General features: G+C 41.7%; 1 protein-coding gene across 1 annotated transcript in view; it reads left to right on the forward strand.

The window, feature by feature from the left end:
* COL24A1 (collagen type XXIV alpha 1 chain) overlaps positions 1–17189 on the forward strand; it is a 299903-nt gene that overhangs the window by 24729 nt on the left and 257985 nt on the right. Inside the window, exon 3 of the mRNA XM_056845652.1 lies at positions 7316–8628. Coding sequence (XP_056701630.1) covers positions 7316–8628 — 1313 coding nt within the window. The remainder of the gene's footprint in view (positions 1–7315; positions 8629–17189) is intronic.

The following is a 17189-nucleotide window of genomic DNA, read 5'->3' on the forward strand; positions in this document are numbered from 1 at the left end:
CTCCTTTATTTTTCTTTCTTGAGTGTAACAGCGCATTCCTCAAATGCACTGGCGGCTGCGGCGAAAGGCCTTAGGAAGCCGACGAAGGCCTCCACCGGCGCCTGGACAGCGCACGCCGTCGTGAGTGGCCCCAGCGCCGGCGTGCAGGCCTGGACGCCGGTCCCTGGCCACTTCTGCAGCCTCCCGCCGGCCGCCAGCATAGGCTGCAGCGGCGAGCCGGGAGATGTTCCAGCGTTCCTGGGGTGTTCCGGCACCTGCCAGGCAGGGGGGGCTGATGTTAGTCAGCCTCCCGAGCCGAAATGGCTCAGGAACGCCCCCTTTTGTTTTTCACAAGATACGCCAGCTGTTTTGCTGGCGTATCTCATGGTTTTTTGGCGCCGGTAGAAGTTTTGGCAGTGCTGAAACCTCCTTAGGAGGCAACGCCGCTGGATTGCCTCCTAAGCCCATCGTGGGCATTCCTTTCAGGAATGCGCTGTAAGAAATCATGATTGCTATATGGATAAAGCTGTCTGTGGCCTCACTTTGATGGTGGCTTCAGAAGCAAGGAGACAAAATATCTTGCTTCCTCTGAAATCAGAACACTGCTTAAAAGTCTGAGTAAAAAAACTTGAGGCTTGCATCCTATGCCTTGCTTCCATTGGTGCTGTGTTGTGCTTTTCTGCTGCAGGAGCAGAGTACATTTCTCTGGCTGTAGGCACTTTCACTCACAAAAGTCTAGTGACTTTCAATGAGCCACAAAGTGCCTAGTGCCAGAGGAATGCACTCCAAAATGGAGTGCTCACCCCACAACAGAGGAGATGCAGTACAAGCAGAAGCAATGCTTAGGATCCAAGCCTGAACAGTTTTATCTGTGATACATACACAAAAATATTGTAAATATAGTCACAGTATACAAAACTGTATACAGGTATGGGGCTGTTTTCATTCTTATTACATTCTCATAAAAGTTTGTCACAGTATCCCAAAACCTTAAAAGTGAATATTTAAAGTTTCACTGTGCAGATGTATTTTGAACACAAATGTCTCCTTCATCTGTTAAAAGAAGGCAGATAATCAAATAAATCACAGAACAGGCTTTTGTCTGCTTTGTAATTCAAGACACATTACATAGAACCTCAGGCCACAACATTTTTGCTTATTGGAGCGATCTATGCCCTGAATAACTTCGAGTTTAGCTACATGTAGTAAAATACAGACTCCCAAAAGTTGTATGTGTTATATGCCATCAAGTTGGTTCTGACTTAATGGTGACCTTTTGAATTCTTTCTTTCCCCCTGTTCTTAGACTGAAGTCTTGAACAATAAAACCATAAAACCTAAATAAGACGCAACTCTAAAAACACTTCCCTTCATCTCTGCAACCTCCAAAAAACGAGCAACAAAATAAGTATGCTGGGGGTCAGAGTCCTCTAAGAGGAACTGAACCTTTTGCTCCAAAGTTGCTCAAGAAGATATGGGCCATTTGCTAAAACATGGTATAATCCATTTTAGCCTAAGTTGGTATATGTAAGCACAACTCAAAAGGATATGTACCAAGGAGTCCACTGACTGAAGAGGGCAGGGACATAGCCGGTCTGAAAAAGGGATCTTTAGCATACAGCCCAGCAAAACCATTGAAAAAGGGCATTTAATCTTGAATACATAAAGATTCTATATAACTTTGGACTAACCAGAGAATACATATAGAAAGGAAGATTACCCTTAGATAATAAGCCCAGGGCAAGTGGAGAACATGTCCTCCGAGCATCAAAATGAGTGTAACTCACCTCTAGCATAGGTCAATTTGGCCACATGTTTTTTACACTGATCTACAGAAGAAGAGTAAAGGTCTTCCACGTTCAAATTTACAAGTGATAGCTTATGTTCAAAAGGCTGGAGCCAGGGAGCCTTAAAAGAGTCCTTGAGGGTTAATCTTACCAAGCTATCCTCCGGGGCCTCAAAAAATAGATGAAACCAATAATTAAAGACGCGTACCCAGGCACAAGTTTCTATTGAGCTAAGACCAAACTCATAATAAAGGGCCGATGATGAAATACACCTGGGGAGCCCTCCAGTTGCTCGAAGGAATGCACTCTATTTATGGATTTGTCTACAGCAGAAATCCATGTAGGGGCACCATATTAAAGTTGTGACATCACTATTGAGTTAAAGACTAATTAACCACAACAATCTCCCATCAATTGTGGTGGACTTCAGTTTAGCCCATAGTCAGGTTCTAGATATGGAGTCAAATCCATAGGAAAGATCTATAAAAGCTGCATATAAATAGCCCTTCCTTGAGATGGCATACTTACTGATCAAGTGGGATAACACATGACAGTGATCAAGTGTGCTATATCCCTGATGGAATCCCACCTGTTTTGGGCCAATAATCTTGGAGTTGGCCATCCAAGACTGAAGTTTATTCAACAAAAAAGCTGCATAGATCTTACCAACTATTGACAACAAACTAACAAAAATTCTTAGGGTTATCCTTAACTCCAGCTTTATAAATTGGAACAATTATGCTGGAGCACCATTCAGGGGGATCACACTAGTAGAATTCACTCGGGTAAACAGGTTAGCCAAAAGAGGCACCCACCAGTCCATGTTATTAATAATAAATTCTGCTGGAATGCCATCAGGGCCAGCAACCTTCCAAGTGTGGAGACCTTTAATAAGGTTCGCTGTCTCTGAACATAGAACTGGTTGCCATTCAAGGAAATCAAGAGGCATTGTAACGTCTAGATTATCATCATAATTCAATTTAGAATACAATGATGAAAAATATGATACCCAAGACTGGGCAGTGATAGCATAAAGGAAACCACCTCTAGTTTTTAGAGAAGAAACAGTCCACCATAATTTAGAAGAATCATTGTACCGGGCAGCATTAATTAACATTTGCCATGATCTCATTCTGGCAGCAGCTTTCTTTTCCTTTACAATTTGCTTATAAGCCCTCTTAGCTCGGTGAAAGATCTCCTGATTGTTATCAGTCTGAAGCTGTCTCATTAATCATGAATTCTGAGATAATAGATGCTTAGCAGCCCTACAAGCTCCATCAAACCAATTATTTCTTGGGACTGCCTTATCCACAGGTGTCTTAAGCAGGAACGGAGATAAATTTTTCATCTGTGTAGAAAAGAGACCAATCCCCTTCCTATGGTCAGTAGCACTCATAATCGCTATATAAGTAGTTTGACTTTGAGCTCAGGACTACTTTCAAGAGAGAGCCCAGGGATGGGGAGCAGCAAATGGCTCTCAGGCCCCTCCCTTGAGTTTCCAAGTGATCAATTGGGCCTTTTGCTAAATAAAGGGAACCGGGTAAATACAGAGTGGTTATCAAAGGTAAATGGTCACCTCCCCAAAACTCGCCAACCCCAAAATCAATGATTAAAGGGAGAGCAGCAAGGTTAACTAAACAATAATCTACAATACTACAACCCCTTGTAGAAATAAAGGTAAACTCTCCAAGGTAATCAAGGTCCATCCGTCCATTTAGCATTATTAGGCCAAACTGAATAATCAACTTGAATAACAATGCCTGCTTGGTTAATCTTTTGATCTCTGGTTCCTCTTTCAAAGCACCCCTGTAAAACAAAGTCAACAGATAAATCTGGAATTTTACCAAAAAGATTCTCATCCAAAGGGCCTACCCTGGCATTAACCCCCCCCCCCCCGAAAAACTTAGCTCTAGGGAATTTAATAAAAAGTCCTTCAAGTAGACAGTATAAATCTGACCAATTAGAAAAGAGAGCTTGTTTTGACATGGCAGGAGGGATATAAATAGAAATAAATACAAAGGGCAGACCATGATAATTAGAAGAACTGGTAAAGCCAAGGGTGATTGGCAATCAATTTCTAAAATCTTAACATCAAGAGAGATGGCCACCAAACATGCCAGCTCAGCCTGAGGACGTCCCTCCCTGATCCCTACAATAGCTGGGTGTGTAATCGTTTTATATCCAGGAAAAGAAAAAGGACACTGCTCCCAAGTTTCCTGCAGAAGGATCACCTGGAATTCTCTTAACCTACCTACAACCTCTGAATCCAAAGAATGACCCTTCCAACCTGCAAGGTTCCAAGAGAGCACCCTCAAAACTCCATTCTCATTCTTCAGTAGTCAATTATCTAGTGATGGTAGTGCATTGACTAACTTAGGAGAACACTTAGGGAAGGGCATTTGTAATAGAAGGGTGGGTCAACTGGAAAGGGGTGTGATAACTCAACTAAGCTAGATGAACACTTAGAAGGGAGCACTTGCGGGGATGTGGTCAAATCAACTGCTAATTCAGAAACACTGATAGGCTGAGAAGAAGTCTTTTGTAGAACATGTTTTCTGCCCAGTTCCCTCTTCTCACTAGACTTGGGTGATTCAGGGGTTGGAGCAACAGGGGGAGTAATTTTTTTTTTTCTGGGCCAAGAGATTTCCTTTGCTCAGGAAAAAAAAAGAGTACTAACGTCCAAAGGGGCTGGCTTTTTTCTTTTTCAGGGCTTTAGAAAGTGACCCAAACACCTTTCCCTGGAAACTCTCCTTACCAGGGTAACTGGTTTTCCCTTGTCCCCCAACAGACTGCGCAGCAGAAAAGTTAAAAACTGAGGGTTTAGTTTCTGCAAATTGTACTTTGGGAGAGTTTGGGGGAGCATCCCACCTTTCTGCTGACTGAGTACCTAGGAGTACCTTTTTCATCCTGTCGGCTCTCATAATTACGTTCTGTTGTTCTGCAGGAGGTAGCTGTTTATATGATTGATAAAACCTCTGAAGAGTCGACCTTTTGAATTAATGACCTCCAAAATGTCTTATCATTGACAGCCTTGTTCAGGCCTTGCAAACTGAAGGCCATGGCTTCCTTATTGAGTCACTCCATCTAATGTTACCCTGACTTGGATGGCCCAGGCTAGCCTGATCTCATCTGACCTCAGAAGCTAAGCAGGGTCGGCCCTGGTTAGTACTTGGATGGGAGACCTCCAAGGAATACCAGGGTTGCTATGCAGATGAAGGTAATGGCTGACCACCTCTATAAGTCTCTTGCCTTGAAAACCCTGTGGAGTCACCATAAGTTGGTTGCGACTTGACAGCACTTTACACACACACATCTAATGTTAGGGCTTCTTCTTTTCATACTGCTTTCAACCCCCCCCCCCAAAGTTGCAAACTAGTTTTTATTATTGGGATGCCTTTATAAAGTTGGGTGCCTGGTGTCCTCTTTCCATATCAAGTGGCCAACAAAGGAAGCTAAGAAGTTATCATGCTTGGTGATTTTTGACATTTTCATTTTAGCTAAACTGTAACAATGATTTTCCACTGGCTGCGGCATGGAGCTTTGCAATTTTGCCATGATCAAGGCTCTGCAATTATTACAGATTAGACCATAGTTTAGATACACGAATTGTTTTGAGGCTGAGCGAGGAATTGGCAGATGTGTAATTTTTTCTCTCCTCAGTGTGACATCTTCCTGTGCCTTGGACCATGCTGGCTGCTTGCCATTTATAAACTTGGCACAATTATGTACTCTGAACATGACTAGAACCACCGCAAGGTGTGTAACTAATTTTCAAGATGCAGTCAGTCAGCTTTACATATTCAGTGCCAATTTTAATCTCTTCCAGGGAAGTATCATATTTTTTGTGAGCGTTTGTATAGTCTTTGTAGAAACTAAGCCAAAATATGTATATTCTTAACATTTGCTAGTAAGATCTTTGATAAACAGAGAAGGCAAATTGGAAAAGGCAGCTTAATTGTTTGTGTGTGTGTGTGTGTGAAAATCTGTAGAGATCCTTCTGTGTCAAGGACTCTTTTCATTTAGTTCTGGCTTTTGTCTTGGCTTGCTTTCATTCTGGCAACATTTGGCCATTCACAACTTTTTAAAAAATTCCATGGTCCTCTCACAGCTGTGTTTATCCAATGTATATACATAGGCCCCTTTTGGAAATGGGGTGGGAAAAGGTGGTATGCAAAGTTTTTCATAAATAATATATAAATATTTTAAACCAGATTTATGGTACCTGGGACAAAATTTGGCCAGCTAGCAATTTTGCACTGCTGGATGAGGACTGCTTTACTTGCAGTATGTAAAAATAAAAAAGTGAAGGCGCCTGACAAAACTCGTGCTTCTTTAAAGAATCAGCTTATTCTGAGTGAAGGAGACTGGAGATCCTGATGAAAACTACTTACTATCATATTCTAAATGATGCTGGAGTTAGTTCCTAATTTCCTTTTTTAATTTAATAAATGTATATGCTTCTCTCTCTAAGAATTTGTTTGAGATAGTTAAGAAATTTACACATTGCAATACTGTTTTCAATGCTTTTATAGTAATGTAAAACAATAAAAGCAGCATAAAAAGCTACATCAACACAAGCAGCCTGAAAGTTAAAACCTGCAGCAAAAATCCAGGTAGTCTTAAATCTTGTAGGCAGGATTAAATGACAGAAGCAGCTCCTATCTCATCAACAGTTTTCTTGCCTTTAGTTCCTTCTTAAACATAGAATAAAGCAAGCACCGGATGTTCACAGAAATCATACCTGTCGACACTCCTGTAGCTCTCTGGTGAATGGTATCCATGTTGCGAACAGGAGCTATGAGATCAAATCCCTCAAAGGGGGATGCTGGTAAGAAGACAAATCTCCTTTTTTGGCTATCAACCGGCCAATAAGCAAGCAACAAAACAGAAAGAAGACGTGGACTAGAACCTATACTACTTGTACTTGGGAGCAGTTCTCCAACCATGCACCCAGCTAGGCACATAGGAACAAAACATAGCATGGAGCATAGGTTCAAGTGCTCTGTGCAGATAGCTATGAAAAAATGAACAAAAGATTTCTAACGTATAATATGCTTGAATCAGAGTAACCCTCAGTTTTGGACAGTTTTACATTTTCTGGAAGCAGAAGAATGATTTGTGAAAAGTTTCTTTAAAATAATTTTCTTAAATCTTGAGAGAAAATCCTCAGTTTTTAGAAAACATAATATTTTTTCAGAGATTAATGTAGTAGTATTAAAACACTAGTGAAAACGTGTCTAAAATTAACTGAGCGTGGATATTGCCATATGTGAGCTTAAAAGATAATGAGAACTAGTCATACGTGTCATGGGTTTGCATTCCATTGTTTTCTTTTGAGGTGACTTACTATGCCATTGGTCTTCCTACAGTGCCATCCTAATCATATATCCCTTTGAAATAAATCTCTTTGAGCTCAGCGGAACTTACTGTCTAGTAACTAAAGACTGCAACCTTAGTTAAATAGTTCTCAGAAGAAACTGCTGGTATGGATTCATGTCAGTGATATTCAGAAAAACTGAATTCTCAATTCCTTTTCTCTCTTGTTTTCAGGCATAGATGTTCTTCAGCATTTAGGCCTAAGAGGACAAGCTGCGTACCATCAATCAACAGAGACTGTAATGCCCTCATTGTGTGATTCATTACCCCAGGGGGTTTATCTAAGTGTCTCAGGAATTGTTTTGTCCACAAACACAACCATTGAGGTTCCCATCCCTCAAGTTATAGCATCAAGCTTAGGCTCCCAGTTCACCGTACTGATTGGTTTACGCTCTTCCAGAGTAAACAATGCCTTTCTTTTCAGTATTAGGAATAAAAACAGACTGCAGTTTGGTGTACAGTTGCTACCAAGGAAGATAATGGTGCACACTGGAGGGAAGCAATCTGTATATTTCGATTATACCATTCATGATGAACAATGGCACTCATTCGCTATTGGTGTCACAGAAAAAACAGTGTCCCTGTTTGTTCACTGTGGAAGGAAGCATTTCATCAGGGAGACTCTTTCTAAAGTAAAGCAATTTGATTCACATAGTGTGTTTACCTTAGGAAGGATGAACTCCCATTCAGTCAACTTTGAAGGAGTAATATGTCAGCTGGATATTATCCCCTCTGCCCAAGCCTCAGTAAACTATTGTAAATATGTGAAACAACAGTGTCGCCAAGCGGATACATACCGATCTCAGCCAACACCTCCAGAAACATCACTTGGAGGGCTTTTAAATATCTCAAGCAAACAGTTGGATGAAGAAACCCTTCTAGATTACAGGACATTAAAGACAAGCAAGGTAGCTTCAACCCTTTATGCCAGTAACTCTGCACCTGTCCATGTGTCACCAGAATCTGTAGAGAGTAAACCTGTCTTAACATCTCTTTGCTTAAGAAATGCTACTGCTTTGGGGATTATGCCTGAACAGGATGACCAGCAAATTGCCAACGTGTCAAAAAATCATCAGGAGGATATCAGCAAAAGGAAGAGTGGACCCCAGACTCAAACAAAATTACCTCTGAACTTTACAGACAATGCCACAGAAAATACAAGCGGAAAAAATTACCCACCACTTCTCTTTTCCATAAGACAGACTAAAAAAACAAATATGGTGAGAAACACATCAAAAGAGTATTCACTCGAACCTGTGGAGATGCATCAAATTTTAAATACCACATTATATAGGACTTCTGATTCTTTGCCTTTGGATAACCAGCTTGGCCCATGGGGTGAAGATACGTTTCAGGTAGATGAAACTTACAATGCAGAAGGCAGTTATGAACTTGACAGTGATGGTTATGATTATGACTATGAAGAATTGGAGAGAATGTTTGAAATGGAGAATCTGAGAGGGCCTAAAGGGGACCCTGGACATCCAGTAAGTTTTCTTGTTTATTGCTCTTAATTAAATACAGTAGGAGTGCACAAGTCACATTATAGTATCTCCCTCAGGATGGGCTGATAAAGAAATTTCCTGTAGTCTCAGTTTGGTGCTAAACTGGAATTATGTGTAGAAAAGTGCCCTCCTTCTTAAGGTCTGTGAAAAGTGTAGTAAATGCTGTTGGTTCTCTTGATTTGAAAACTCTCAGCAGATACCCTGCAGTAATTTTCCTTTCTCTAGAGAAGAATATGTAGAGGCAGACAAAGAGAGAGTGGTGGGTCATAGAGACTAGGACCTGTTTTCATTAAGGAAGTACCATGGTCTGAATGTCAAAAGCAGTTGTCTAATTTTCTAAGATATTGTCATTAGGGTGGCAAGCCTTGGCTGGAGTTTTATCACTCTAGACTGAAGGTGGAGGGACTTGCATGACTGAATGCTTCCATATGAAACAAAATACTTATGAGTTATATTAATGTATCACAGTCTACATGGGGCTGCCTTTGAAAATGGTCTGGAAACTTCAGTCAGTCCAAAATATAGTCTATTGGCAGGGGTTGGTTACAGGGACCGTATCACCCCTGTGCTGAAAGATCTGCACTGGTTATTCACCTGTTCCCAGGCACAATTCAAAATGTAGGTTCTTACCTTTAAGGCCCCAAATGCCTTGGGGCCAGGGTACCGGAAGGACCATCTTCTCCCATACTATCCAGCTCGCAATTAAGATCTGCCTCTCACGCCCTACTATCTGCGTGCCTGCTTTCAGAGGTGAGGAGGGTGGCAACTAGAGACAGGGCATTTTCTGTTGTGGCACCTCTCCTCTGGAACACCTTACCCCTTGAGGCTTTCTTGGTGCCTACTTTCCTTTCCTTTAGGTGCCAGGCCAAAACACATATTTTTAACCAGACTTTTAATTAAGGGTTTTATTTTACAGGTGTTTTAAATGGTCGTCTTCTGTTTTATGGGTAGTTTTTATGCTGTTTATGCCCAACAGCTTGTTTTAATGTCTAGTTTTTAATATTGTGACATGATTTTAATTGTAAGATGCCTTGAGTAGGACTCTGAAGAGGTGGTAGAAATATCCTATAAATAAGTAATAAATATAGGGGAATATAGAAAGCGAAAGTTTTCAATTTCTACTTTGTAAACATTATATAAAATGGGTTAATTTGTCAAATGTGGTTTCAGGTAGCCGGCTCAAGGTTGACTCAGCCTTCCATCCTTTCGAGGTCGGTAAAATGAGTACCCAGCTTGCTGGGGGTAAAGGAAAGATGACTAGGGAAGGCACTAGCAAACCACCCCTTAAACAAAGTCTGCCTAGTAAACGTAGGGATGTGACGTCACCCCATGGGTCAGGAATGACCTCGTGCTTGCACAGGGGACCTTTACCTTTTTTAACCAAGTTATTTCTGTTATATGTGCCTGAAACCAATTGCCCAAGCTAAATATAACTACTTCGATGCAATAGTATGTATTGGTGCAAATTGTGTTAACATCGCATTGATAAATTTACCATAGTATTATGGAGGCAAACTTAAAAATTTAAATGGTATTTATTTATTCATTTATTTAATTTCTCCAACTCCTCATCCCTGTTCTCCCAACTCCTCATCCAACTCCTTCTCCAGCCAGCCTTCAGCCATCCCCTCCGCAATGCCCCAGGAAGCCATACCGGAGACAGTGCCCCAGGAGGCCACCGGATGTGGCCGCATTCTTCTCGCCATTTTCCCCCTGCTGGTCTGACGGCATATCAATATAGCATTAAATCCACTGCATCTCTCTGCAGTTTTGATCATGTTTTAGATGATTTACAGATATATCGATATGCCATCAGAGCAGCAGGAAAAAAAGGCATCCAAAGAAAAACTACCCCCATAAAGTCTTCTCTCGTCTGTTTCATCAGTGTTCACAGAATCACACATGAGTGGAGAATCTCCCTCCTCCCTTTTCCTTTTCTGAGTTGAGCTGTATTTTCAAGGTGCAGGGACACAGATGCTTATGGATTTTGATTAGTGATTCTACAGTACTCCATTTTGAGAAATGGGTTGTGAAATGGCCACTCACCGGGATGTGTGTGTGTGATGTGGAGGAGGGCAGCGTGACGTTATTATCACAGTAAGCATTACAGCCAGTTACAAAGCAGTGTTTTCAAGGACAGGGACTCAGACGCTTCTGGATTTCTGCTTGTTATTGTGCTCCTGAGACTCCCAGGACTGTCTTCACAACAAGCCATACCATGTATAAGATTTTCCGATCTCGGGATATAAAAGGGTGAGACAAGAGAGGAATGAGCCAGGGACAAACTAACCGTTCATAAAAGGCCATGGTCACACCTACTAGCCCCAGTTTATAAACTGGCTAGCACATTTTGTAGCAGTTGCAGCTTCTGGATTGTCTCCAAGGGCAGCCCCATGTAAAGCATATTACAGTAATCTGGTTTTGAGGTTACTGAAGCATGGATTAGAGTGGCCAGATCAGGCATCTGCAAATAGGGAATCAGCTTCCTAACTAGATGTAGCTGAAAAGAATAATTTTTCCTGACATAGACACCTGTTTCTCAATCAGTTTTGGTGAAAGTTATTAATAAATTGTTAAATTGAATCCCTGCAAGGAAAATATTTTGGAAAAAAGGAACAAGTTTGAAATTCAAATTAGTTCTAATATATTTTCATATATATCATTACATCTGAGTGAAGACTACTGTAGTTGGATTCAGTGTTATAACTGATTTTTAGAAATGTTTGAAATAACCATCATCTTTTAAATAGATCTGAAATTAGTGTCCTGTTGGGCAGAGAGTGTGCCTCCTCTTTGGTTTCAAGATTTTAATTATGAAATTTTGTAACAAACTACCTAAGATCTGGCAGTATGAGAACAACTCTAAATACTTTGATCGAAGATGTAAGAAGAAAGATTTGTTATCCAAAATATTTCTGACAATATTGCCTTACGATAAAACTCATGAAATTGGTGTAAGAAGCAGATGGAAAAGAATGTCAGAGTAATTTTTTTTTGGGGGGGGGGAATCCATGCACATAAGAAACTAGCATGGCAGAGAGAAGGATTGGCTAGAACGTTTTACCCTAATATGTTATATTCTGAGTGAAGGTGTTTTTTTTATATGGAAGAAAACTCAATTTGTGAGACCTCATGTGCAGTCAGTCAGTCAGACTGACATGACTGACATGATGTGCAGTCTGAAGTGAACCAAACTGGACGTATCCAAACTGGCAACCTCACGTCCACCATTGGGGTCCCGCGGCCATTTTAAAGTGATTTAAAAATGTGGCGAGGGTCAGATACAGGAGCGCAGGAGACTGAGGCACTTTCGTCCTACCACCCACACCTTTTCACGTGCCAAAATGGCTATACTGTCCGTGGCAGTTTCAGCACTTGAAAAGGTGCAGGGGAACAAAAGTGCCTCAGCCTGCTGCACTTGAGGCTGATCAGGATCAGTCCCTCGCTTCATTTTAAAATCACTTTAGCATGCTAGTGGTGTCCCTGTGGCAGACATGAAGATGGTGTCACGTCTAGTTTGGGTCCAGACACAGATTTACTACCTCAGTGAGAAATAGGCTGAACTATATGCCCAAACTGGTTATTCGCCTTCATGGTTAGATACCTTTTCCTTTGTAAATGGTGACTGAGGGCCAAACTACATGATATGGTTTTAGGATACATCAGTGACAGGGAGCTAACTTTGAGAATAAGCAGGAACGTGATTTGGATTGGAACTGTAATGTGGAGAGAGAAGGGGCTCCTACTTTTCCCTAACACTGTTTCCCTAAGTCGAAACAGCTACAGGGGGAGTTATATGCTCCATTTATGAGCTGCACTTGGAGTGTTCTGGGGAACCTGGACCCAGCTTGTCAAAAATGTATTGTTTAGGTTGGCCCTTAGGTTGCAGGAAACACCAAATTTTGTATTAGCATCAATATCCCTTGTTTCATTGCACAGGCACAGCCGTTGGCTTTTTAGACCTCTTTTTTATGAGGCAGCAAAATGTGACAAGTGAAACAAATGTATTCAGCCTTTTGAAAATTTGTAAATGGGCTAAATTAAGGTTAACACAGATTTTGAAAAATAAACAATGATATCAACTTGACTAACTTGTTTGAGCCATTTGTCTTGTATTGCTCAGTTTTTTATTTTGCCTCCAATCATCTGTGATGTCATATCTCATGTTGACGGTCAGTCTCTGACTGTGCTGCTAAGCTTGGGTTCCAGAACTTACCCTGGAGCCCGTTTTGGCTGCCTGGGCTGGGGACGGAGGCGAGGAGGCTTCTCAGGGAAGGCGGACACCCATTCTCGGCGGCTGCGTGTTTGACCCACCGATCAACTGTTTGGCCGGCCATGCGGCTCCCACCTAACGGCCCAGCCGTTAGGATTAAAATGGGCTGTTTGGTGGCCCGGTTGGAAGTGCCTTTTGCTGAGAAGCGGATGGTTGGGAGTGCTCCACTCCTTTCTGCTTCCCCTGCATATATTGGGGCCAGCCTTGCTGTCTCCCTCATCCTGCCTTCAGCGTTGTCCCTCCCTCCCTCCCCTGTGTTGGTTGGTTATGGTTATTCGAATTTTCTGTGTTGTTAAGTGGTGTTAGCATGGGACTGGTTCAATTTTGAGAAAAAGGGCCTGCGTGACCCCTTTCTTCATATCAGGGATCCCAATAAGGGATTTTGGGGCAGGCTTGGGTAGGACACACCCAACTCGGGGGCAGTCCAGTTGCCTTCTTCCAAGTGGTGGGGGAACAACCTAGTGGCTCTTGCCCAGGTAAATCCCAGGACCGCCATCCCAGGTGTTTCCCAGTGGGCTCTCTGGGAGTTGTGTGGTGCCATCGACCGCAGTGCAGCCAGTCGATGTTCCTGAACCAGTGACCATGCTACACTAATTCATCTTCAGCTTTTGCCAATAAACTTGGCCATTTCATCCAAAAGATTGCTTGCTTCTAGTTATTGTATTTTTATTAATGTGCTGGGGTTGTCTAGCCTCCCCTCATACCCAATTTGGCCCTAGGCTGGCAATTAGAATTATGATGATCTAGCTTTATCAGCTGTATGGTTAATGCACAGAGAACACTGCTTTAGGGGTTGGTTCATGCCTTTTTAAGGCGAAACCTCAACTATTAAAGTCCCTTGTGTATGTAGTGGCCTTTGTTTCTGACAGCCACTAAAACTGTGCTGTCTTCCAACCCTCTTCTAGACTTGACACTGGCTCATGTTGCTGGCAAGGTGAGTGTTGCAGCCCCCCCCCCCCATGCAGCAATGCCTTAATGTCCCTTGTCAGAGGATAAACACTACTAGTTTTAGTTCCTTGGGCTCTCTGGTGGCAGCTGCTGCTCTTTGCCATTGGAAACAGCAGGGAAAAACAGTTATCATTGAAGAGAATAAGGTAGAAAAAATAGCTGGTGAAAGGATTTTCTTATTTTATTTGGCAAGGGAAAATGGAAAACGAGGGGTTAGGTTACAGTGGTGGAGGAAGGAAAAACTTGCAAGATGAGAAATGGAAAAGGCTCTCCAGACACTGTTGTTGATATCAGGTCAGGAAGCAGTTAGGTTTGCCAATCTCTAGGTGGGGCTTGGAGTTCTCCCAGAATTACAGTTGATCTCCAGGCTACAGAGGTCAGTTTTGCTTGAGGAAATGGCAGCTTCAGAGGGCAGAAAAACATGCATAAGGAGCTCCCCCCCACTCTCCAGAGTTCACCCTCCCCAGATCTCCAGGAATTGGCAGAGTTGTCAACCCTAGAAGACATTATAGGCTGGCACCTGTATACATCAATACATTTGCTGCCTCATTAAATGGACAATGTGAACTGACATAGATTCATAACCTTCAGGAACATTCTGGATCTATAATTCTGTAAAATGCATATGCAGCTTGATTTAGCTTCATGCTGGTTTGGGGTCCATATAACTTCAGTCCACATTGTTTGGTTTAGGACAGTTTACAAAATATACTAAGCTGTATGGCCTACTGGCTTTCAACAATGGTACCTCATTTTAGCATTTGTATGAACTGTGCCCTGTAAAGGTGATTGTTTTGTTTTTGGTTCATAAAACATTTACTTCATTTCTACCCAACCTTTCTTCCCAATGGGGACCCAAAGTGGCTTACATTGTTTTTGTACCCTAAATTTAATTCTTGCAGCAACCCTGTGGGATAGATTAGGTTGAGGGTGTGTGACTGCCCATAGCTGGCAATGTAATTATATTTGTTTCTGTTTGTACTGTGCTTTTGTAATTCTGAGTTTGTTGTTTGCTATGACTTTGAATCAATGCAATAAAAGTATTTAATTGATTGACTGGCCAAGTTCACCCAGCCAACTTTCCTGGTAGAATGGGCATTTCATTTATTTCTTTACTTTTTTCTGTAGTTTGCCTTTCTCACTAAGACTCAAGGCAGATTACACAATGTAAAACAATGCAGTCAAATAGCATGAAACATCTAATAAGCAACACAATAGGACTAGGACTACAAAAATTAGAAACTATGCAAAATATCATCGATCAAGTAATATAAAAATGGAATTACAAAAGTGCAATAGTTTTAGCTTCACCCTAGTCTCACTGTCTAACCATTATACCATGCTGGCTCCCATTATTACTAATAATGTAGCCTCTCTGATGCAGGCATTTTGTGTGTGTGTGAAATGCCATCAAGTTGCTTCTGACCTATGATGACCCTATGAATTAATGTTCTCCAAAACATCCTATCATTAATAGCCTTGCTCAGGTCTTGTAGACTGTGGGCTGTGGCTTTCTTTATGGAGTCAATCCATCTCATGATTGTGTCTTCTTCTTTTCCTGCTGCCTTCCATTTTTCCCAGTGTTATTGTCTTTTCCAGTGATAGATGGATAAATTTATTGTTGTAACCACAAGGTCATAACAAACACAGAATCACAACAAGTAAACATGAACAGGAAATACAGATGAGCTATAAAACTATAAAGTACAAGAGACCAAAAATGGTTACTCATCAATCAAGACCAGAAACTACAATTTATCCAGATGTCTAACATGGTTAACAGATAAAATATTTTCCTTATTTTAAAAGATAGTAAGGCAAAAATAGTCACCTGCCGACTGACATATGGAAAAACATCTGCCAGTAAAAACTTTATGAGTTCCACATCTGAGCCAGTAAAGTTGATGATAATGTGGCCCAACCACCTTTCTGTTATAACTTCATAGAAGGGGCAGTATAAGATGTAGGCCGATTATGCATGCTCACTTTACCCTTCTTTATTCCCCGTTTCAGTCAGGATCAAAGCAACCTGGGTTGGGGAAAACTATGCATTGGCTTGAATGATCAGGGAATAAACTGTGTGCAAATCAGGGGCATGAATACAGGAAAGCAGTCTCCCAAGTTCAAATCAAGTCCCACCCCTTTAATTGCTGGTCTGTGATTGGCTCATCTCGTGAGAGAACATTTCCTTCCCCTCAGACCCAACTGCCACATAAAAAAGCATTTTAAGAACAAAAAATAAAAAATGGAGCCATTTGAAAGAAGGGGGGGCGAAATCCAAGCCTTATTTTTAAAAAGCGATTCTCTCAGAAAGAGCTCCCAGGAAGTAATTGAATCCCTTCCTCTTCATGATTGGCTGTGAGAGATGCCAATCTTCGCTGCTTCCCCTGTATGGCTATCAGCAAACAGAACAGAAGAGGGGTTTGGAAAGGGGGTGTGGAAAGCTCAATGCGAGGCAAGTGTTATGCACGCTCTTTGGATCTGGTTTCAGCTAGGAAAGACCGGTTGACTCCGGCAAGAAGAGGAATGGGAAAAGCCGAGTTTGTTTAAGGGCTAAAACGGGGTTGAGCCGGAAAGGAACGAGGTAACGTGCATTTTCAAAAACTTGATCCTGGCTGAAACGGAATGAAGGAGGCTAAACCTACCATGTATAACTGACCGTAGTGTTTAACATCTTCCACTTGAGCCTGGCTACAGGAGCAGAAACGCAGCTCTACAGGAACGTTATTGTATCTGCCTTCAAGATATGCCAAAGGCACAGTCTGAAAACAAAAACTAGTGAATGGCTTTCTTAATGGGCTAGTAAGGTTGACTAGGTACTGTGTAATACATTTATTTTTCTTAAAATAAGGATAACAAAGGGAGAACTTCAAGTGCTGAACTAGAGTAGCATCTTGGCTGGCATGCTCATGGAGCCAGTCATGGATTTTTTTTTGTAGCCCGGGGCGCAACAGATAGGAATATAAAATGCATCCTTGTCTGATGGCTTTGCCAATTGGAAACCATTCTGTTTCTCCATATTCTATCCTAACAGTAGCCTCTTGTCGTTGCACATCAAATCAGCCAGATGCTGTGGCACACCCATTTCTTTTAAAACCACCCCTGTAGCTTTTCATGATCCACACACTCAAAAGCTTTGCTGTAATGTGTGAAACACAAGCTGATTTTCTTCTGAAATTCTCTTGTATGCTCCAGTAGCCAACATAAATTTTCAATATGATCTCTAGTGCCTAGAATCATAGAATCATAGTAGAGTTGGAAGGGAACACCAGGGAGGGTCATATAGTCCAACCCTGCACAGTGCAGGAAACACAACTACCTC

This window comes from Euleptes europaea, chromosome 2, assembly GCF_029931775.1.
Source record: "Euleptes europaea isolate rEulEur1 chromosome 2, rEulEur1.hap1, whole genome shotgun sequence".
NCBI classification, from domain to species: Eukaryota; Metazoa; Chordata; class Lepidosauria; order Squamata; family Sphaerodactylidae; genus Euleptes; species Euleptes europaea.